This window comes from Cydia fagiglandana, chromosome 20 (genome assembly GCF_963556715.1).
Source record: "Cydia fagiglandana chromosome 20, ilCydFagi1.1, whole genome shotgun sequence".
Lineage (NCBI taxonomy): Eukaryota > Metazoa > Arthropoda > Insecta > Lepidoptera > Tortricidae > Cydia > Cydia fagiglandana.
In genome coordinates this window covers 1,166,500-1,191,087 of record NC_085951.1, presented here as the reverse complement: position 1 = coordinate 1,191,087, position 24,588 = coordinate 1,166,500, and the positions used below count along the sequence as shown (strand labels likewise).

Genomic DNA, 24,588 nt, shown 5'->3' with positions numbered 1-24,588 from the left:
TTAATGTTAAAAGAAACGAAAGCTACTGAAACCGTGAACTAACCAAAGTTTTCCTTCTATTCCAGCATGTCCGCCGAACATGAGCAAGCCGATGCCCCCGACACAAAAGATGATCTCTGACGCGACGTCGCTCCTCAGCAAGATGCAGCAGGAGCAGCTGCTGGGCGGCGCGCACCTCGCCCACCTCGCCCCGCCCGCCGGCCTGCTCCTCACTCCCCCCGGCTTCCCCCCGCACCACGCCGTCACCCTCCCCCCGCTCGAGCCCAAGGACCGCAAGCCTCCCCCGCACGCACCCCCCACCATGAGGCCGCTGCACCAACACATTTCCCCGAGCGTCTACGAGATGGCCGCTCTCACGCAGGATCTCGACACGCAAACGATCACTACCAAAATCAAAGAGGCATTATTAGCTAATAACATCGGGCAGAAGATCTTCGGAGAAGCGGTCCTCGGCCTCTCGCAAGGCTCGGTGAGTGAGCTCCTCTCGAAGCCGAAACCCTGGCATATGCTCAGCATCAAAGGCCGAGAACCCTTCATTAGGATGCAGCTCTGGCTGAGCGACGCGCACAACATTGATCGCTTGCAGGCGCTTAAGAACGAGCGACGGGAAGCGAACAAGCGACGGCGATCGAGCGGCCCCGGGCAAGATAACTCCTCAGACACCTCCTCGAACGATACGTCCGAGTTTTATCATTCGAGCTCGCCCGGGCCCGCCACAGGCGCGCCTTCCGCTAAAAAGCAACGAGTCCTTTTCTCCGAGGAACAGAAGGAGGCCCTCCGGCTCGCCTTTGCCCTAGACCCCTACCCCAACATGCCGACCATCGAATTCTTGGCAGCAGAGCTGGGGCTTTCCACGCGAACCATCACCAACTGGTTCCACAACCACAGAATGAGGCTAAAACAGCAGGCCCCGCACGGCCTCCCCGCCGAGCCCCCCGCCCGCGAGGCCTCCGCTCCCTTCGACCCGGTGCAGTTCCGGCTCCTCCTCAACCAGAGACTTCTGGAGCTGCAGAAGGAGCGCATGGGTCTAGCGGGGGTTCCTCTCCCGTATCCTCCATACTTCGCCGCCAACTCCAATCTGGCCGCTCTAATCGGGCGCGGATTACTCCCGCCCGAGGAGGCTAAGGACCAAGCGTCAGGGCTAGACTTGTCGATGCCGTTAAAGCGAGAGCCCGATGCGGACGATTTTGAAGATGATGACGTAGAAAGTAATCTCGGGTCGGAAGACTCTATGGACGACGGGGAAAACGGGTCGAAAACGGAGCCGAAAGCGGCGTCGACGCCGGCGCGGTCGAGCCGGCGCAAGCCCGCCGCGCCGCAGTGGGTCAACCCCGACTGGCAGGACGAGAAGCCGCGCAACCCCGACGAGGTCATCATCAACGGGGTGTGCGTGATGCGGAGTGACGACTTCAGACGCGAGGCGGAGGAGACCGTGCGTGTCGAACCGTCGCCCGTGCCCAGAGACGGCTCGCCGGCTGCCCGCGAGACGCCGCGTACGCCGCACACCCCCCACACCCCCCACACGCCGCACACGCCACACACGCCGCACACGCCGCCTGAAGTCCTTCCGGAGGACAAGATAAAGGCGGAGGCCGACGACGACCGGTGGGAGTACTAGACTGTGTGATGTGATAGAACTGTTCGGGTGTTAGCGGTGGTCCGACGTAGTGTAGCGACTGTACTGAGTTAGATCATATCAAGTTGGACGGTTATTTATTAATTAGTTAAGGGCTCCATCCAATGGAGAGGCGGGCGTAGGCGCGAGTGCAAATATTATTGTGTAGTTAAATGTACTGTTTTGTTATAATTACGTTGTAAGGCCAAAGACTTTGTACATAGACCCTATTAGCAGTCTCGTGATATGCCTGGCATGCGTCCCGCCGCGGGCGACTAAACTTACGATACAAATTATGCATTTTGCTTTAATTTTTAATTTATAGACAAAGTACCCTGACTCGGTACAAATATCTGAGTATTTTTACTTCGTTTTTAATATTTGAAATCGATTATTGTAAATAAATATACCAAATATGTATCGGATAGGTGCGCGTGTACATATAGAGTAGGAGGTTTTGTAAGATACCGTTTAGGGCGCGGGTTCATTATTGTTAAAGAAAATTGAAGTGCAATCAGAAGTAAATATAAGCTATGGTCGAAACTGAATCCCAGTTGAAAGTATTATTACGTTTATATGAACCGGTGAGGTTATAAATATTATAATTCGGTTACATAAGTTTACTTTAAATTATGAATGTTTTATTTTTTACTGTATGTTTTCTATACATTATTTTATACGAGGCGCGACGCTCAAGTTTGTGATTTGCGATAGTTAGCTGTCATTTTACTTTTTAATTTCCATAGACAATAGTTCTCAGTGTAGAGCGGACTTAACGACTTTAGAGAACGTACAAATAATAAAACGAATACTATTAAGCAAATAATGTATTGCTTGCGGTTATAGTTTTATTTTATTTTAGCAATAAATTTGCTTTTAATCTTATTTCATATTTTTTGTTTTATTTTTCTTTATTTTCCCATTCCTATGATTTCCTTAGTGTATAGTATTAAATGATAAATGTATATTTAAAGGAACCATACTCCTTGCATCACAGTGTAAATAGGTATTTTGATTTCTTATTGTAAATACGGAAATGCCACATCTAGTTAGTAAAGGTAACGTTAAGTAGGCAAATAGTCGCCCAGGCGTTAGTAGCTGACTGTACATGAAGAGGATCATTCATGATATTCAAAATTAAACTATCTATACCAAGTATCCGAAAAATGTATTAAATTATCTCGGATATAGTTCTAGGCCCCAGGTTTACAAAATTCAAAAATATAACGGTTTGAAAATTTAAAAGAATCCGGATTACGGCAAGTCCTAACGTTCAGTTTTAGTATTACCAAATTTCATACATATCGATGTTATATATAAACCAATAAGTTAGGTAATAAGTAATAGCATGTAATAGTCAATATTAAAACTTACAGCTGTCTAACAGTAACATGAAAATCATTTTAATCTTGACACTGAAAAATAAATACAGATTTTCGTAAAGTTGAATTTTTCAGAACATTTTATACCTACATAATGCAAACGCAGGTGTAGATATTACTCTTAATACGTTTTATAATAATTTTATAGCTTTTGCTTTGAATATAATGACTATATATTGTTACTTATTAATTACTCTAAATATTTTTGAGCAATCAGATTTTTCCACGAAAGTACCAAGAAAATGATAAAGCAGCTTAATTTTTTTAAATACAACTGCGAAAAAAACGTTCGACTTATTTTATTCTAACGTATGTCAAACTATACATAGACATTTTCTTATTAGGGGCTATTCATAAATTACGTCATTTCAAATGGTAGCATGACGTAGGAGGAAACGGGGGTCATTTGAAGCATGATTTTTGGATGACTTTAGGGAGGGGGCGGGGTGTCCAAAATCGTCAAAAATCGATGACGTAATTTATGGACAGCCCCGTGATAAAAATTAAATATTATTTCAGTTGGCTTTTCATTCAGTATTAATAATTAGTTTCAAGTGGCAAAAATTACCATTAAAACTGTTTTAAATTAAAATAGAACTAGTTTTGGCACATATTGTTATGAGTTTACAATTTTCCCGCCAATTCTACTTTCGTGGTGCCGCCATCTTGTATTCTATTGTCTATTGTTGCGTTAATGTTTGCAATAGCGAATAACACTGTACATAAGTAACGTAGCGGATAGATTATTATACGTTATCTCAATTATAATAATGAATAGTTATTAAATAGCAGTAATTATTATTGTTCATATCATATTAATAATAATGACGCTGAAACCATTGTCTTCTTTCCGAACAATTTCTAAAGTTATTAAATTTAAAAATAAAGAAATTGCTAATCAGTTGATGTTTTATTTGAGTAGGTAACTACGGTTCTGCTTCACTTCCCTTCGATAAGATATTTGTTTAATGATGTGTTTCCACATTATTCGTATTGAAAAGAATAAACGTCATGTCACGCAAGCGGTGTGCCGTCTCTCATAAGGATCTATATATCACAACGCGCACATGCACGTTTACGCACACGCAGGCCGCAGGGATCTTAACGCATTAGTAGCCAACATTTTTACCCTTTTAGTTAGTGGCGTTTTAGGTGTAGGTAATCAAAAGTAAATGCTTAAAAAACAAGAGCATCCAAATTAATTAATTACAGAGGTCTAGAGGTGCTACAGTGCTTGTACAAATATGTAGTATCCTGTGTAGGCTGTACAGGGTACCTAGCCAACATGACAATCGTTTATAGGAAACGCCATTTGTCATCTTGCATCAAACCCTCACAAGGCCTACCGCGAACCACGTTCGACATGTTGCCTCTCTGTTTCACTTGTAAATTCGTACGTAAGTGTGACAGGGAGGCAACACGTCGAACGTGCTTCGCGGTAGGACTTCAGAGCCTGCGTGTCCAGGCCGAGGCGTTAAGATAACCTACAACGTGATGCTGATGAAGCATGCTATTATATGTAGTTATATTTTGTAATTGGGCATAATTTCCTATCAATTACCGAACACGCAGCGCAGATGTGCGGCCGAGGTTTAGGTAAGTGTAAACTATCGAGGTATCTTGCGTATTAGTCATCAGCATCACTTCGTGATCTAAGGGCCCCCCACATCTAGCGTCTTTCGAGCGTCGGCGTCTACAACTCTATGGCCGCTGCTCGACGCAACTGCGCAGCGACGTCATTTTCCATAGCGCTGACCAGACGCCGACGCTCGAAAGACGCTAGATGTAGGGGGGGGCTTAAAGTTACATAAAGAGGCAGAGAAATAAGAAATTAGGTACCAGCGGTCGGCAATCTTTTAGCAGCCAATAGTAGTTACCGAAGTTGACGCGGGCCGCACTTTATTAATATTTATGACTTTATCAGACATTGTGATTTGTCAATATTACATACAAAATAGCCAGGGATGTTCGCGGGCCGCAAGTGAGAGGTTCGCGGGCCGCAAGTGAGAGGTTCGCGGGCCGCTTGTTGCCGACCGCTGAGTGTAGACTGATAGTAATACGAAGCCGGCAATCCATTTGGACGCCGAGGTATGACACCATCTGATTTGAAGTCGAAAGAAATTATATCACAATCCCAGGAACTACTATAGAAGATAATGTTAAATTGGTAAGGTATTGGTAAGGTAATTGGTAAGGACTAAAACCCCCCTTATTCATAAACGTTTACTAAAGTTGACAAGGCGATAATAATCGTTTGTCCCTTTCCGACGTATCGGTATGATGGAAAGGGACAAACGATTATTATCGGCTTGTCAACTTTAGTAAGCGTTTATGAATAAGATAAGATAAGATAAAGTTTATTAAGCTCAAAAGGTTACATTCTATACATAATTTCATAAGTTATGTTACATAGGTATATCTGTCTAAGATCTTTCGTTGGTACTTAAATTAGGTATAAACCTGTGCTATAAGTACCAGCTACCTTCCATTTGTCTCTATGTACTTTACGTGTATATTGTACAGGCGAGTATTATTTATAATTAACTACATACTGTTAAGAAAGTTATACAAAATCTATAACAATGAGGAAATATTACCTGTCTCCAGAATAGAGCTCAGGCCTCGGAGACGCGTTCTTTTAGCTGTGCCGGCTGCGCGAACTGTGTCGCGAAAGAACTCGCCACTGCCGCGCGCTCTCTCTCTACTTAATGCGCTCTTGACTTTCTGTGAGGTGATGGATGCTAGGCCTTCGAGTGTAACGTAACGTTTGTTATCCGTGTGTGACATGTAATGTAAATAGCATCAATTGTTATATGTTGTTATATGTAGTGTTGGTTTCAGGACGTTTTGGTTTACTGTAATGTCGTGTAAATGTATTTATAAATAATAAATAAATAAATTACGTTAGAAGTTATCTATAAAGATAGCAAAAAGAATTAATAAAAAAGTTTTTTCAAGAGCTCCAAAATGTGTGTGTGTGTGTGTGTGCGTCTTTTTTAAAGTACAGTACACTAAATTGAACAATAATAGTTATGTCATAGGAAAGAATTTCAGTGTCAATAAGGAGGTAATAATCAGGTAAGTGTAGAGCAAAAGACAAATTACACATATGTTTACAGGTTACATAATTATATAAACACAGTAAAAATCACTACGCATAATAAACCTAACATACGGTACGTAAGCACTTGTATAATATTCTATAAATATTCAATCAATTCAATTACAATAAATAATTAATTGGAAACTGATTAGTAAAGCAATGGATAACGGATATCATACACCCTGTAGAAAATTAATTACCCGTCTCAACGGATCGACTTTGCATGTTAATCAGTTGAGTTTCTAGTTTTGAGAACGATACACTACACATTAATTTAGTTATTTAAAAACTTGCCATGTGTTCAAACGCCTTACGTACTTGCAAAATTAAAATTAAAATAATCATTTCAGTTGGTTACGCTTAAAACTTAAAAAAGGGCTGAATTATTTGCTTGTCTAGCTCCTGTTGCTCAATCTATTCTTTGCCCAGCAGTGGGACGCTGACTCGCATAAACAAATAGTAATTATAAGAATAAGGATAAATTTTATATCAATAAAACACATAACAGAATATGTCAGGGGTCTCCGCTAGGCTATGCCTGTATCGTGGGGAACCAGTTAAACTATTGAACTAGTTACGCAATAAAGTTAAAAATAACAAACTTAAAGTTAACTACTTAATTACAAGTAAGAGAAAAAAATATATAAAAAAAAATATTAAAAATAAAATATAAACCAGACATGCGTGTATCCGCGTGTTTGTTGTTGTGTTTGGTGGTAGTGAAGTGTGTTGACGGTCAGACGGTCTCGAGCCCGTTGGCAGGATTTTTGCAGACGGTTGTCGACGCTTTTCCGGTGATCTGCGATGTCTTCTTCAGTGTTTTTGGAGAAGTGGTAAGTTGTTAAAAATCAGGTTGAAGAAATAAGTTTCGCTAATACAAATAACTATACCCTACTGGAGAAGTATTATTAAACATTTAATAGGTATTTACAATATAGGAATAATTTAATAAATACTACTGCGTAGTTATTTACGTAATAGATAGACAAATCAGAAGAGCAAATCCAACTTGGAAAGCAGTCGGCCTATAAGTTTTTGAATTAGAAAAGCAATGGAAAAGTTCTCGGGTGAGACTCGAACTCGAGACTACAGAAGAAGTGTAACATTTACATTATATATTATAGCGGGTTGGTACAGTCGACGTCATATATGTTTACACTTTTGCACCTAATGCCTTTGTAATAAGGCGAAAAATATAAACATATCTTTGACGTCGACTGTACCAAGGAGTTGCAAGTTGAAGTCTTGTCCATTACAGTATTTTTTTCTCTTTATAGATATAATTCGCTTTATAAATAATTAATTTAACATAGTTCTACCAGACCTCAGCTACAAACTAAATAGTTCTGTTTCAGAACGAGACCGCATTCCAAACAGCGCTATCGGCGGCGCTCCGACTGGTGGACCTGGCCTTCCCGGCGAAGCCTCTACCCCGCGTCCCTGAACCCTGGTGGGGAGACCATGCTAAACGTGATACCAGCGTCAGGAGGTTCACTGTGCACTTTTCCGATGAGGTGAGATATGACATGACCCACGGCAGAAAACATACACCCCGTGGCAAACATGGAAAGTTGTCATTATGAAATATGAACGTGGAACTTACTTCAACCCAGCACTTTCCTCGTGGCTGTAGATCGGAACCAAGCAAGATGATGAATGAAACTAAACTAAAGTTTCAATTTAAACTGAAACTAGGACTTTTAAACCTTCAACGGATATTTAGATTGTTTTATTTTATTAATAAAGACAGTATTATTGCAGATGATAACAGACCTACGGCACCGCATCCACAATCGCCGGAACCTGACGCATCCCCTCCACAACGCCGGGAACACCTACGGCACCCACGCCGGGTACCTCGCGCACTTTCTTGACTACTGGGCTAACGGGTACGACTTCGGGGCGAGGGAGGACTGGCTGAACAGCTTCCCGCAGAGCATTACGAATATTCAGGGTAATGTCATCTTGTTAATCTCCTCACCCATCCTCTCTACGGCTCCCACGCTGGGTACCTCGCGCACTTCCTCGACTACTGGGCTGACGGGTACGACTTCGGGGCGAGGGAAGACTGGCTGAACAGCTTCCCGCAGAGCATAACGAATATTCAGGGTAATGGCATCTTGTTGATCTCCTCACCCATCCTCTCTACGGCTCCCACGCCGGGTACCTCGCGCACTTCCTCGACTACTGGGCTGACGGATACGACTTTGGGGCGAGGGAGGAGTGGCTGAACAGCTTCCCGCAGAGCATTACAAATATTCAGGGTAAGGTCATCTTGTTGATCTCCTCACCCATCCTCTCTACGGCTCCCACGCTGGGTACCTCGCGCACTTCCTCGACTACTGGGCTGACGGGTACGACTTCGGGGCGAGGGAGGATTGGCTGAACAGTTTCCCGCAGAGCATTACGAATATTCAGGGTAATGTCATCTTGTTGATCTCCTCACCCATCCTCTCTACGGCTCCCACGCTGGGTACCTCGCACACTTCCTCGACTACTGGGCTGACGGGTACGACTTCGGGGCGAGGGAGGACTGGCTGAACAGCTTCCCGCAGAGCATTACGGATATTCAGGGTAATGTCATCTTGTTGATCTCCTCACCCATAGGATCCTCTCTACGGCACCCACGCTGGGTACCTCGCGCACTTCCTCGACTACTGGGCTGACTACGACTTTGGGGCAAGGGAGGACTGGCTGAACAGCTTCCCGCAGAGCATTACGAATATTCAGGGTAATGTCATCTTGTTGATCTTACCCATCCTCTCTACGGCTCCCACGCCGGGTACCTCGCGCACTTCCTCGACTACTGGGCTGACGGATACGACTTTGGGGCGAGGGAGAACTGGCTGAACAGCTTCCCGCAGAGCATTGCGAATATTCAGGGTAATGTCACCTTATTGATCTCCTCACCCATCCTCTCTACGGCTCCCACGCCGGGTACCTCGCGCACTTCCTCGACTACTGGGCTGACGGATACTACTTCGGGGCGAGGGAGGGCTGGCTGAAAAGCTTCCCGCAGAGCATTACGAATATTCAGGGTAATGTCATCTTATTGATCTCCTCACCCATCCTCTCTACGGCTCCCACGCCGGGTACCTCGCGCACTTCCTCGACTACTGGGCTGACGGATACGACTTTGGGGCGAGGGAGAACTGGCTGAACAGCTTCCCGCAGAGCATTACGAATATTCAGGGTAATGTCATCTTATTGATCTCCTCACCCATCCTCTCTACGGCTCCCACGCCGGGTACCTCGCGCACTTCCTCGACTACTGGGCTGACGGGTACGACTTCGGGGCGAGGGAGGGCTGGCTGAACAGCTTCCCGCAGAGCATTACGAATATTCAGGGTAATGTCATCTTATTGATCTCCTCACCCATCCTCTCTACGGCTCCCACGCCGGGTACCTCGCGCACTTCCTCGACTACTGGGCTGGTAGCCATTTGGTAAGTGTCAGAGTGGAGAACTGCCCCCGAACTGTCAAATTTATTGTAAAACTTCTGGACTTAATATATACCTAATACCTAACTACCTACCTACTTAATTACTTATGTGCTTAGTTACTCCGGTCAATTTAAACTCAATACTCCTCAAAATATTTATTTGTATTTGCTCTCGAGAGCGGTGATGGCCGAGTGGATATGACGTCCGACTTTCAATCCGGAGGTCGCGGGTTCAAATCCTGGCTCGTACCAATGAGTTTTTCGGAACTTATGTACGAAATATCATTTGATATTTACCACTAGCTTTTCGGTGAAGGAAAACATCGTGAGGAAACCTGCATGCATCTGCGAAGAAATTCAAAGGTGTATGTGAAGTCCCCAATCCGCATTGGGCTAGCGTGGGGACTATAGCCCAAGCCCTCTCGCGCATGAGAGGAGGCCTGTGCCCAGCAGTGGGACGTATATAGGCTAAAATGATGATTTGCTCTCTAGATTCGATTAGAACAGATATATATGATAGTTATGGATGATCCTCTTATTAAGCTTGAATTGCTTTTAAATTTTCTAAATATATGGCAATGGCAATGACACCCTTGAAGATTATAGAGGTAGGTAAAGGTAATTAAAACTCATGAACTACCAACTTCAGGACTAGACATCCACTTCATCCACGCGAGAGCTCCCAACCCTCACGGGAAGAAGGTACTGCCACTGCTGATGCTGCACGGATTTCCAGTCACCGCCTTCGAGTTTGTCTACGTCATCCAAGACCTGATGGAAGAGAGAGATGACTGTGACTTTGTGTTTGAGATGATCGTTCCACACTTGCCGGGATATGGGTATTCAGAGGTTAGAAAGATTAATTTTTCTTCCAGTCTTCTATTTCTTGGAGAAATACAAACTTTCATGCTCTTTCGATCATAATTGCGACTACTTGAAGTAGTTTCCGAAATAAATAAGGGTCATTCCATGTGATTTCAACAAATTTGAATTAAAAAGTGTGCCGCATGATTTTTGATTTGCATAAAAAAAATTGAGGATATATTTCATGGTGGCAGAAGTGCTGAACCACCACCAGTTTTTTTTTTATCTTTTAATTTCCAAGTTTTGCCCATTCGAAGTTAGCAGTGGGGTCAAATTCTTGCTTGTACAAAATCAGACCTAACTTTTTTTCTATAAAAGGTAACGAAATAATTATTACTTTTTTTTATTAGGTAAGAAATGTGGATATTATACTGTATGACAAAATTTATCTGAATTAACTACAAAAAAAATGGTGACCACCCGAAGTGTACACCTAATTGGTCAATTATTGCAATTTTAAAATGGTTCTTGTGCCAACCCTGGTGCATATCAAATATTACTTTTTTCTGAAATATAATGTACTTGCCGTGTTCATCTTGTAAAATTAATATAATTGTGTTAGATCAATTACTTCTAATAGAAAAATATAAGTGAAAATTGAGAAATTCGAAAAATGCTCGTGTTTGACTCTAAAAAAAATCCATGTGGAAGATAAAATAAAAATTTGATTTTAGTCAGCAAATATAGCTGATCTCTTCGTTAATTAGATATAGAAAAAAAAGTTTTGTTATTTTGCCTATTTTTTGAAATATGATTTTTTTAACATGCTACTTTTTACAACTATCGATACAAAATGTTTTATGTTATAAATTAATAAAAATGGGACGGTAATTGGTCATACGGATATTATTTACGTTTTTTATGTTCAAATAATTTTTTTGACATGGCAATAATTTCATTTGTAAATTTAATAAGGGTAGAAATTCGACAATGCACTGTTACCTGACAAGGATTGTGAATCACTTGCGAATGTTTCTTAATTTAGCCGTGTAGTGAATAACCGACGCCTCCTGACTTGTTAACAAGCTTTATTTGCATGTTACATGGCTAAATTACGAACATAAGTAAACGGCCCAATAATCCTTATCGAAGTTCTATAGGAAATCGTATTTATCTAGGAGATAATGAAGTGGTGCAAACTCTTTGTAGTAATTGCTTGTGTTATTAATAGTTGACTGTTCAAATTCATGGGATCAAGTTCTTTTTCGTCTCAAAATCAGATATCGAAGAAGCTGAGGTATATCTATCAGAGCGATTTAAAAATATAAGGACCATAAAAAATACACGTTCTTATCATAGCCTCGTTCCCATTTCTCAAAATGAATTAAAAGTGCGACGTTATTCAACTTCAGAAAATTTTGAAGTAGCAAAGGTTTGCAAATGATTTTTTTTTGTATAAATATATAAAGTAAATTTCAATCGTCTGGATTTTATTTATATTTTTCCATCGAATTCATTCATATTTATAAGTTTAAGGTCATATGTATTTTAATCTGCATAAATACAACAAGAGCGAAAATGTATGAGATGAGCAGTTTAAAAAATCATATTTCAAAAAATAGGCAAAATAACAAAACTTTTTTTTCTAAATCTAATTAACGAAGATATCAGCTATATTTGCTGACTAAAATCAAATTTTTATTTTATCTTCCACATGGATTTTTTTAGAGTCAAACACGGGCATTTTTCGAATTTCTCAATTTTCACTTATATTTTTCTATTAGAAGTAATTGATCTAACACAATTATATTAATTTTACAAGATGAACACGGCAAGTACTTTATATTTCAGAAAAAAGTAATATTTGATATGCACCAGGGTTGGCACAAGAACCAATTTAAAACTGAAATAATTGACCAATTAGGTATACACTTCGGGTGGTCACCATTTTTTTTGTAGTTAATTCAGATAAATTTTGTCATACAGTATAATATCCACATTTCTTACTTAATCAAAAAAAGTAATAATTATTTCGTTACCTTTTATAGAAAAAAAGTTAGGTCTGATTTTGTACAAGCAGGAATATAACCCCACTGTTAACTTCGAATGGGCAAAACTTGGAAATTAAAAGATTAAAAAAAAACTGGTGGTGGTTCAGCACTTCTGCCACCATGAAGTATATCCTCAATTTTTTTTATTCAAATCAAAAATCATACGGCACACTCGATTTGTTGAAATCACCTGGAATGACTTTTTTAGAGAAATTTATAGATTTCTCAGCTCAGGCTCATTTTAGAAATCAGATAGAAATAAATTTCTAAAACTGTTGGCTCTACATTCATAAATTTTGCCGACACGAGAGTTCCAATAAGTTTACTTAAATTAAGGCATATTAACTCTTTGGAAGCACTTTCACTCTGTCCTTAGTCAATTGGCAGACTAAACTATATATCATAGTTAACTTGAAATACCCAGGCGACATACAAGATCGGTATGGCTCCGTACCAAATGGGCATCATCATGAAGAACCTGATGCTGCGCCTGGGCAAGCCACAGTTCTACATCCACGCCGGGGACGTGGGCCAGGCCGTTGGAGACGCCATCGCTGTTCTCTTCCCTGAGAGAGTGCTGGGGCTGCATACTAACTTCCCGTTCAGGTATGGATAAATACCTGTGGCCTTATTCGACAAGCGAGGTTTAACGTATCGTGGTGAACTTCCGTTGAATCTGAACAATCCTGTGTCAAAATTTGACATTAGCAATCCACAGTTGGGTGACAACCAGACCAAACCATTAAAGTAGTAATAAAAGAAAGTTGATAGGTATTTGTTGTGCCAAAGGATATCCGCACTTGATGAACATGCGATTCATTCAACTGTTGAATTGAAGTGGACGCGAAATCTGACAGTTGTACATGTCGAATAGGGGCCCTGTTAACTCATTCATGATTGGCTAGGTAAATAGACCAGTCAGAAAAGTGGAAGGCGAAAGACCGCAGGTCCCACCAAATAGATGGTCCGACCAAGTTAAGAAGACCTCAGGCAAACTCCACCAAGCGGTGAGGACTACGGGAGATCGAGAATGACGGAGACAAATCATAGGAGCTGCAAAACCAAGGGATCACGATCCTCAGTATTGAGGGACCGACAAAGAAGACCAGTGGTGTATGCATAATTATTACACCGCTGTTTGACTTCTGATTCTGGTAGTACTGGAAAGTGGTGCTGTTTCCCCTACGCCCCTTGAATTTCCCCCTTATAATTCTTACACATTCGCTGCTCACTTACAAATCGGACTTAAGAGATTCAGATCCTAGCGTAATTGCACTGCCCTGACCTTGGCTTCAACGGATGCAAACCAACTTTAATTTCGTTGTAGATTTTTCTGTTGAATATAAGGAGATAAATCAAACTGATGATGAATATTTATAACTTTAGGTATTGAATCAGGAGTTAAATTGCGGAAGTCCATCCGTAGTCTGCCAAATATTGATTTATTACATTTATTCCTTATGTATTCATCATATATCTTTATGTGGTAGGAACCATAACTGCATTCAGAAGGTTCGCAAATAAGTGTAAAGAGTTGACACTAATTATTGCCGCAGCGTGAAGGAGCTGTTTTGCCTGTTTTGATTTAGCTGAATATCAGAGCAGCAGTAAGTACTATATCAAATCAAATTGTCATCCTCAAATTCCAGTACGCGCCCTCGGACAATGGCCAAACTGCTGCTGGGACAGCTGTACCCGCCGGCCGTCGTGGAGGCCCAATACGAAGACCGACTGTATCCACTGACAGCTCGCCTGAAGTTCTATCTGGAAAATTTTGGCTACTTCCATATGCAGGCTTCGAAGCCGGACAACGTTGGTGAGTGTGTTTTAAATATACTGGTGTAATATCCTCTGTTGGAAATATGTTTCCCTTATTTTCTTTGTAAACGTCCCGATATCTGTATCTTGTATTTAATTTATTGACAGCCCCAACGAGGTAATAAGCAGCTAGCATCTGTCGAAGAACATCTCTCACCTATATTATGATCATACCTCCTGAACCTGAAATCTCCACGCAGTGCCTAAATATCCTAACATGTCGTAAGATTTCTAAAACAAGGAATTTATAATTTGTGATTACCCCTTCTGGTAAAAACTACATTTTTGTTTCTACAGCCTGGTAGAAATAAAAAAGTGGCAACACTGTAGTGTCGTCACTTTCAAATCAATCTATACAAGAGAACGGGACGACACTAACAGTGTTGCCACTTTTTAATGTCTACTCTTTTTGCCAGGCTGTACACACCAATTCAAACAAATGTGACTTTCCAGGTCACGGTCTGGACGACTCCCCAGTCGCCCACGCCTCCTGGCTGATCCAGAACCTGATCATGGCCACGGACGTGGCCGGTGAGAGACTCATCGACGGAAACCTGTCGGCCAACTATAACATGGATGACTTTTACGACTCGTTCACCGTGCACTGGGCGTGTCGGAGTATGACGACCGCGGCCAGGTCGTATGCGGAGGCGTTGGCGGTGCATCAAGACCCTTTGTCTATGAGTATCTCCATGTAAGTGATGTTAAAGGGACTGACAGTTCTACGACTCGTTCACCGTGCACTGGGCGTGTTAGAGCATGACGACCGCGGCCAGGTCGTATGCGGAGGCCTTGGCGGTGCACCAGGACCCGTTATCTATGAGTATCTTCATGTAAGTGATGTTAGAGGGACTGACAGTTCTACGACTCGTTGACCGTGCACTGGGCGTGTCAGAACATTACGACCGCGGCCAGGTCGTATGCGGAGGCGTTGGTGGTGCATCGGGACCCGTTGTCTATGAGTATCTTCATGTATGTGATATTAAAGGTACTGGTAAAGGTAGTTATACTGTGCACTGGACGTGTCAGAGCACGACGACGGCATATGTGGAGGCGTTGGCGGTGCGTTTCGTTTTTTCTTCTACCTTGTCATGTTGTACTTACTCGTATATGGTCCTCACTCTTCGTTATATCAAATTAAACAATATTTCGAGACATTTCTAAGACAAGCTGGAGAGCCACTGTAACAATCTGACACTTGACGCGATTGGTTGGCTGCGTGGCCTGGATGTCTGGGCTATAACCGCGAAAATCGAAGTTCGCAAATTGCGGGGATTTTTCTCTGTCACTAAAATTACGCCTTCGTTGGAGTAAAAGAGAAAGATCCCCGCAATTTGCGAATATCGGTTTTCGCGGTAGCCGCTCTGCTTATAATAATAAGTTCTGCTTTTATTTATATTGTCTACAATGTTACGCCATACGCTTAAATAACTATTTCAACAGGACCCCAACACCCGTCCCGTTCGCCGCCATCAACTTCCGGCACGAGCTGATCTACCAGCCGGACGACTTCCTCCGGGACAAGTACCCCAACCTGGTGCAGTCCAACACGCTGGACTTCGGCGGGCACTTCGCCGGCTACCAGGAGCCCGAGGTCCTGGCTGACAGCATACGGACTGCCGTAGCCAAGATGGAACAGTTCCATGGAAACTAGGGGGCCGGTGTGGCTCGAGTGCGCAGGCAATTGGACAGGATCTTAGGCAATTCAGGCTAAATGTCAGGATTCAAATCGATAAAGTCCTTAGAGAAAATCCTCAATTTGTTTGTTTGTTTTGTGATCTAAAAAAGCGGTACGGTTTTTTTAAACTCCGCTCTCTGAACCTACGGCTCCTAGCGTAAACGTTATTCTAGATGTATGTGTTACTGTGTAGAACTGTGTGAACATATAGTTCGTTTTTTTTAGCATTAGAAATAAGGTAAATAAACAATCTTGATGTGTCATTTAATTGAAAAACACATTTTAAAAATAAGTTACGGCAAATATGTAACAATTATGAATCTAATACGATAATTTATATTCTTCTTGCTTTCATAAGTAATAGTTTTTGATTTTTAAAAAGCGTTTTTCAATTAATGACATGTCAAGATCGCTTACCTTCTTGCAACTTCTTTCTAATGCTAAAAAAAACGAACTATAGGATTAGTTTTTATCATCATCTATGTGTTACTGCGTAGAACTGTGCGTGAACATAGGATAGGATAGTTTTTATCTATCATAATACGCATCATCAATTCATCCCACGCAGACGGAGTCGCGGGCAGAAACTAGTTGGTACGGAGCGGAGTACGGGTAACATAGGTTATTACAAAAAACATTACTTACGCCATCACATGCAAAAATAGGTTCATTATTAAGTACGTAAGAATAATATTTGCCTTTTTAAAATGCAACTCATATGAATAAATACTTTTACTCTATACAGTCATGAATATGGTAATAAGCCCCGTAAATAAAAGTGTACAAACCTCAATTAGTTAATTTATGTTTTATAATTTTTTATACATATACCTACATCATCATCATCTCAGCCATAAGACGTCCACTGCAGAACATAGGCCTCCCCCTTGGACCTCCATTCGTAAATGACCTACATAGGTAAGTCAATATGACAGAGAGACAAGCAACATTAAACTAATTGAGCATCCGCCAGCATCCTTGGTACAATGCCTCAGGGGCCTATTTTAGATTTAAGCTAGTTATTAATTTCGTTGTACCACTGTATATATATTGTATGTATGTAAATAAATGAATTATTGAGCAATATTAAGTTTATTAATAATAATAACGAAGTCTGACATCATCTGAGGCCCTCCCCAAAAAAAAAGCTATATTTCTATATTTACCTGCCTGGGGGCCAAGCCCAACCAAAGAAAACGAAACGAAACGCCATTACGCCATACATTATTTATGTTCAACGTAGTTTTTCGATACATTTTCTGCAAACGATGGTCATCATGGAATAACGAAATTTTGTTGGCCCTCTCGGATCCTTGTAACCCAGAGAGGAAACTAGACTATAATATTTTGACATAAAAATCGGGCAAGTGCGAGTCAGACTCGTGCACGAAGGGTTCCGTATCATAATGCAAAAAAAGGCAAAAAAAAAACGGTCACCCATCCAAGTACTGACCCCGCCCGACGTTGCTTAACTTCGGTCAAAAATCACGTTTGTTGTATGGGAGCCCCACATAACTCTTTATTTAATTCTTTTTTTAGTATTTGTTGATATAGCGGCAACAGAAATACATCATTTGTGAAAATTTCAACAGTCTAGGTTCGTGAGATACAGCCTGGTGACAGACGGACGGATGGGCGGACGGACAGCAGAGTCTTAGTAATAGGGTCCCGTTTTACCCTTTGGGTACGGAACCCTAAAAATATACCTAAGTTCAAATTAGCCCTTTTCCTCACAACGTTTTCCTTCTAATTAACCTAACCTAATAAATTCGTTTACGATATAATTCCTAATACCTCAAATGAGTTTGATAATGAAGACCCGATTACGAAGTAGCAAACAACTGCCGATTAGCAATGCACCGATACCGTGTACAATGTACAACATACCGAACAAAACGTCTGGAATAAATTAATCGACTCGATAAACAATCAGGTTTGCAGTTTCAGTGTGTTACCTTGGTGTTAGGTGCACTCTAGTCAACATGTATTGATATTTACTTTGTACATAATAATAGTTTATGTGACCGCTACATAATGAAGGGCATTAAAATAGGAGTGTAGGTTTACATTTACATCACACAGTTACGTACACCGAGACAAGTCTGCAGTGCAAGTGTTATTCCTACCTACAGTTACGAATTACGCCAAGACAGGTCTGCAACGATTTTGATAGCACACGCAGTGCAAGTGTTATTTTAAACGTCAAACTTCTGTGTAATTATGACTCAATAACGCTTACACTGCGATAAAAATTGTTGCAGACTTTTCTTGGTCTAACTCTACCTACACCAGATTTATCTATAGGTACACATATTATAACCTCACTATGATTTATTCAGGAACCGCATGTTACGACCGCCATAGCGACATTTGATCACACAGTTTTCAATTGACATTTCATTTAGAATAAAACGTATCTTTATGCTGGACGTAATTTGCGATTATGAACGCATCATAGAGGGTTTATGATATGTGTGTAGATAATAGTAGTTTATGCGATTGCTACATAGGGCTTATGAAACGAACGATGTGAGTTTCATAATATAATCATACTAGTGTTTTAATGCCTAATTATTTACTGTTGCATACACTGTTTTACTTAGTGCTTTTATTCTGTGGTAAAAGTCCAATGATGCGTGTGTCCTTGCTCTTGTGTCTCGTGTTCGTGGCATGTGAGTGTAAAGTCAAAAGAAATGACGATTTACCAGACACAAGCCCGGTGGAAGGTCTCCTGGAAACGATCAACATAGTGTTTCCAGTGCTTGCTGATATCTTCAAAAGCGCCTTTGGAACAGTAGTAAGTACTTACCTATTCGTTAAAAAACGTAACTGTAGGTTTTAATAACAATGTAAAAAACCGGCCAATTGCGTGTCGGCCCACTGGGTATTGGTTAAGATATTGGTAGATCCTGTGGGAGATAGTTTTGGCTCATCCTCTAATTCGAATAGATACTGACTGTACTCATACACAGGTATAGCCAGCAGCAGAAGTAGCTAAGCAAGAAGTAGCTAGAAGTAGGTAGGTGAGTGTATACATCTTTATGAAAACCACCCAACTATATAGTCCAGAATTCCTTAACTGTGGTCTGAAAGTAGCTCAAACCTTAGTCAAATACATATATTACACTATTATTTGAATGAACCAATTCTAAGGCAAATAATTTTCAAGGGAAAACAAACCAAACCATTGGTATGGATACGTATTGAACTATAGTAGGGTTATTTTATGCCACATGAAGAGATGAAATGAAACCACCATGAAATATTATTATTATTACAGAATCGAGTTGCTTTCCACGCAGCTCTAAAGGGAGCAGTGCACTTGGTGGACCTGGCCTTCCCCGCGCAACCCCCACCCCGCGTGCCTGAACGTTGGTGGGGGGACAACCAGTACAGAGACACCAGTATTAGGAGGTTTACAGTGCATTTCTCCGATGAGGTAAGATCTTTCTATTAGTCACAAAATTATACTCGGTTTACCCCATCGATTGACACAAAACCGTATTAGGCCGTCTGCGTCTCCGTTTTGAATCTAGTCACGCCATAAAACAGATGTTTCTTGTGAGATTGTTTCCTACCTATGTGTGCGATTAATTTTATCATCTTCAACTTTAATATGAGTAGGTACGTACTCATATACCTCCTCCTGCTCCTCTTCCTCATGATTCAAACGTTAAAGACTGGTTCTGAAAGCAAGACCTTTTGATACATGTGTTTTTACAACTGTCTGTTCTAGTTTTCTATTTCGTAGGTACCTATATGTATCTGTTTAACTATTACGTGACCAGTTAATTAAGGACATTTTCAGAAAGCTCAATTAAAGTAAAATATTGCAGATGATATCCGACCTACGCTACCGCATACACTACCGTCGGAACATTACGCGTGCGCTCCACGGCGTGGCCAACACTTACGGTACCCACGCCGCCTACGTCGCCCACTTCCTCAACCACTGGGCTTACAAATACGACTTTGAAGCGAGAGAAGATTGGCTGAATAGCTTTCCGCAATATGTCACAAACATTCAAGGTAAGTTTAACGTATTCAACATCGTCAACATGTATTTTTCTTTGGACGGCAAACTCCTACGGTAACTCAGGCCTACCTACCTCGCAGACTTCCTAATCCTCGATCACTGGGCTTACAATTAGGTACGACTTTGAAGCGAGAGAAGATTGGCTGAATAGCTTTCCGCAATATGTCACGGTCATTCAGTAAGTTTATCAGGTCTCTATTGTTTCCCAAAAAGTTTTGAGCCAATGTATTAGTTTGTCCGCATTTTCGTTAGTCATAATTTGTTTGGTTCAGAAACGCGTTACTTTTCAGGATTGCCATAAAACAAACCTTTTTTTTTTTTAGGGGGGAAAATGCACCCGGGTGCGGGGGGTGACCCGAGTGGTTATGTGGGACTCCCGTCTAGGCTAATGAGGCCCACGGTATACCCACTAAAAACCCCCCATATACCGCCTCGCCGCCCTATTGGTGGGGTTACGGGGACGCTTGCGTACTCATCCGCGACCCCACCGGCGGCAGCCGCCCACGAGCGGCTCCTTCGCAAATGCCCGAAGGCCCTTCACGCTAGGCGCGCCAGATGGTTCGACGCGCCTTCCTCCTCCGCCTCCGTTCTGCACTGTAGCGGACCCCCCCGAGCCCGCCACAAGGAAGCTACGGGCACCAGAAAGTTCTCCGGCGCCCGGCGACAGATCAGGTCTATGGTTCTGTCGCAAAACCACAATTCGGCTGCAGAGGACAGGGAGAACGGCACATCGTAACACCGACACTCCTCTTCCTCTGCAGCCCCACCAACGCCGCTACAGCGGAACGGCACCGCCAAGTTCGCAGGGGATAGGGCGAGTGGCGATCGTAATACCATCACGCCTCTTCCCCTGCGATCCCACCTCGGCCGCCGAGGATAGGGAGAACGGCTCACCGCAATACCGACACTCGTCTTCCTCGACGGTCCACCTCCAACGCGTCACAAGCGGGCTTAACAAGCCCACTTGGAGCGTCCTCCTCGGGCCAGCCCGACCGTCAAACAGGCCGGCCTCGGTTGCCTCTTCGCTTCACCGTGGGTGACCAAGCCACGGTTACTAAGCCCCTCCACCACGACAAGGTGAGCAACCCGTTCAAGGTGAGCAAGCCATAAAACAAACCTAACCTAACCTAACCTCTATAGGTTAACCTTACGAAAATCCTGAAAAGTTAACGGTTTCAGTTTTAGGACTAATGATAATATGACAAACAATACATTATGACTTAAGACTTTATGTCAAACAAAGGGACCCCAAGTTAACCGCATACAACATTAGTCATCAAAACCATGTCAGAACCTTTATTATACTTTTCTTTGGACGGCAAACACCTCCAGCTATCCAAAATTTACGCGGAACTGGCATGATTTAATATGGAATGCAAAACAAGTTCACTATCAACTAATTATATATTACACTTTCGACGGACGAAGGAGTAGAGGGCGTGCACCCAGGAGATGGTCAGATGCAGTCCAAAATATTACCCAGACTTCGCTCCAGGCAACGATGCAGATGGCCGAAGATCGAGAGGCCTGGAGAGCAGTGGTAGAAAGAATAACCCATAGGAGTCACGTCCCTCAGACCACGAAGAAGAAGAATCAACTAATTAGGAACCTATAAAATATTTAAGACACTTCAATCTTCAGGTCTAGACATCCACTTCATCCACATGAGACCTGCCAACCCTCGCAAGAAGGTGCTCCCGATCCTGCTGCTGCACGGCTTCCCGGTCACCGCCTTCGAGTACGTCCACGTCATTCAGAACCTGATGGAGGAGAGAGACGACTGCGACTTCGTGTTCGAGATCGTCGTGCCGGACCTACCGGGATATGGGTATTCAGAGGTTAGTAGCATGTTCATGGAAAGGGAATGGCAGGATAACTCAGATTGAGGAGGATCGAGGCTTTTTCCTCCTAAGCTCCGATATCCTTTTAAAAGTCTGTGTAAATGTTGCTCCAACTTCTACCGACCAACTTTATACCCTTTTCGCCAGGTTTTTTGGTTAGCTATTTAGTTAAAAACTGCTTATTGCTAAATAGGCCCTAACTGCTGTAGTCTACTGTTTTGCGTTATGGCGCTAAGCACACTGGATATGATTCGCACGTCGTTCTGATGTGCGTGCGGGATGTCGCTGTAATACGTTACGTACATAGCGACCGGACAATTTAATCAAATAGGCAATTAGGCAATTATAGGCAAAAAATAGTCCCCGTCCGGAATGGGCTTTAACATCGTAAACTAAGTATAATATATGTTTAATGTCTACAGGCAACATACAAGCCAGGCATGGCGCTGTATCAGATGGGCATCATCATGAAGAACCTGATGCTGCGCCTGGGCAAGCCGCAGTTCTACATCCACGCCGGGGACGTGGGACACGTGGTGGGCGATGCTATTGCTACACTCTTCCCTGAGAGGGTGCTGGGATTCCATACTAACCTTCCTATTAGGTATTCGAATTGATTACCATTAGATGATAGATACATTCTTCTTTTTTTAACAACACAACAACAACAACAACACAGCAACAACAACAACAACAACAACACAACAACAACAAACAACAACAACAAACAACGGTAACAAGCTTACAGCCCTGATAGTGGCTACTGTAATCTATTGACACTTGTGACTTGAAGCAAAGATTAATTGAATAATACATGTGAATAAATGCCTACTTAATTCATCATGTTCATCAATAAGTTAGATAACTCTTTGCCTGAGGGCAATCATTTACACAAGTTCAAATTCTAAAGTTCTTGTGCATTATCCCCTCATATATTTTTAAATCAAACCGATGCCTTCAAACCTACAGGAAAAAAGCGTACTCCCGTTTCAAAAGCTGGCAATACACTTGCAACTCGACTGATGTTGCAGGTCCATGGGCGACGGTAATTGCTTACCATCAGGCGATTCGTCTGCTGGCTTGCCTCCTATATCATAAAAAATGCGACCGTTGAGGCCAGCCAAGACGTGTACTTGTTGCAAACTTTAACGCTTGCCTCCACTCGCCGAGTTGGCTGTGTAAAAAATTGTTGAGTCGGGTGTTGGTAAATCCAAATGGCATTTATTCCAGTAACCGTCCCCAGTCACTCACCAAATGGGTGCTAGGGCAGCTGTACCCGCCAGCAGTCGTCGACGCGCGATACGAAGATCGGATGTACCCTCTGGCAACTCGCCTGCAGGAATATTTGGAGCACTTCGGCTACTTCCACATGCAAGCTACTAAGCCGGATAACGTGGGTGAGTGTAATCCTAAAGACTAGTAATCCTTTGACCACCAAAGACTACCATCAACTGACGACCTGACGTGCGCGGCTACAACGAAGATCATTGGCTACTACAACCCAATATTCGTACATTCCTACAAGGTTCACAATGACGCGCCGCACATGATACGCGTGTCGTTTAAAAGGTTAAATTTACTTCAATTGCTTTGACGTAGAACCTCCGCCATGATTGTCGGTATACGACGGTCTTTTATCGTTTCGGCGCACGCCACGCTGAAGGTCATGCTAGGAGTATGTGCACAGACTTGGCAAGCAACAGGGATTGGAAGCGCCACCACGAACTTATCACGAATATAGTGGCACTTACATACTTTGTCGCTACAAAGTCGGCGCAGAGTTAGCTTAGGCAACGTTCGTACGAACTGTATCTTACGGACCGATACGACCTTCAAACCTTTAAGGAAAGAGCGCACTCCCAACTTAAGCCGGCAACCCTTCTGGTGTTACAGGTGTGCATGGACGACGGTAATCGCTTACCAAACGGAGATTCGTCTGCTCGTTTGCCTCCTTTATATAAAAAAAAAACTTTATTCCCAGGACATGGCCTTGACGAATCCCCAGTAGCTTTAACCTCCTGGCTCCTGGAGAACATCATGATGGGCACAGACCGCACCGGCCAGTTCATCGTCGACGGCAACTTGTCGCGGCACTACGACATGAACGATTGGCTCGACACCTTTACCATCTACTGGGCAAGCCAGAGTGCGACGACTGCTGTGCGGTCTTATGCCGAGTTCCTGGCGTTGAGGAGGGATCCATTGTCGTTTGGCATATTGATGTAAGTAACCAATCAGTTCACTATTGTCCTAAACTAAGAGCGGATCAAGAGCTGACACTGAATGTCAAAAATTTTACATTCAGTTTTGTAAATTGGCTTGTACAAAGATTAAAAACCAAATCCTGGGGTACGCAAGTGTAAAGTCTGACACACTAAAGAGAATCCAATTTTGTACTTCTGTACTTGTATAGCAAGTGTTAAAGACCGCTATTGCTTGAATTTGGAACTCCTGACTAATTTACTTTAATTTTATAATTTTTATAATAATTTAAAAAAAAAAAAAAAAAAAATTATCGGACAGGACTCCGACACCCGTCTTGTTTGCCGCCATCAACTTTCGCTACGAGATTGTGTACATGCCAGACGACTTCCTTCGAGACAAGTACCCCAACCTGGTGCAGACGACCACGCTGGATTTCGGAGGACATTTCGCTGCCTTCCAGGTGCCGGCGGTGCTGGCTGAAAGTATATGGACTTCTGTGGCCAAGATGGAAATTGTCCGCAGAAACTAAGGCGCAAAAAGTTAAAAGTCATAAAAGTAGTTTGTAAGAAACTTATAGTATTGAGTTATTAAATAGAGATATGGTTTTATATTT

At 42.4% G+C, this 24,588-nt stretch overlaps 3 protein-coding genes across 7 annotated transcripts in view; all 3 read left to right on the top strand.

Moving 5' to 3' along the window:
- The window catches only part of LOC134674336 (homeobox protein cut), a 185,333-nt gene extending 182,828 nt beyond the window's left edge, over nt 1–2,505 (top strand). For all 5 annotated transcript variants that reach the window (XM_063532376.1, XM_063532379.1, XM_063532377.1 and 2 more), the window contains one exon: nt 66–2,505. In XM_063532376.1, the coding sequence (XP_063388446.1) occupies nt 66–1,618 (1,553 nt within the window). In that variant the 3' untranslated portion in view covers nt 1,619–2,505. The remainder of the gene's footprint in view (nt 1–65) is intronic.
- A 4,275-nt stretch (nt 2,506–6,780) lies between these two features.
- Nucleotides 6,781–15,944, top strand: LOC134674808 (juvenile hormone epoxide hydrolase-like). The gene is made up of 10 exons (XM_063532960.1): nt 6,781–6,933; nt 7,456–7,614; nt 7,862–8,054; nt 10,192–10,416; nt 11,627–11,643; nt 12,822–13,003; nt 14,047–14,213; nt 14,669–14,899; nt 15,204–15,277; nt 15,597–15,944. The coding sequence occupies exons 1-10, from the start codon at nt 6,781–6,783 to the stop codon at nt 15,867–15,869; spliced, it is 1,674 nt and encodes a 557-aa protein (XP_063389030.1). The 3' UTR covers nt 15,870–15,944.
- Nucleotides 15,945–18,525: 2,581 nt separating this feature from the next.
- On the top strand, nt 18,526–24,505 carry LOC134674807 (juvenile hormone epoxide hydrolase-like). Its single transcript, XM_063532959.1, has 8 exons — nt 18,526–18,690; nt 19,174–19,332; nt 19,730–19,922; nt 21,571–21,767; nt 22,193–22,374; nt 23,001–23,167; nt 23,752–23,992; nt 24,294–24,505. The coding sequence occupies exons 1-8, from the start codon at nt 18,526–18,528 to the stop codon at nt 24,502–24,504; spliced, it is 1,515 nt and encodes a 504-aa protein (XP_063389029.1). The 3' UTR covers nt 24,505.
- The last annotated feature ends 83 nt before the right edge of the window (nt 24,506–24,588 follow it).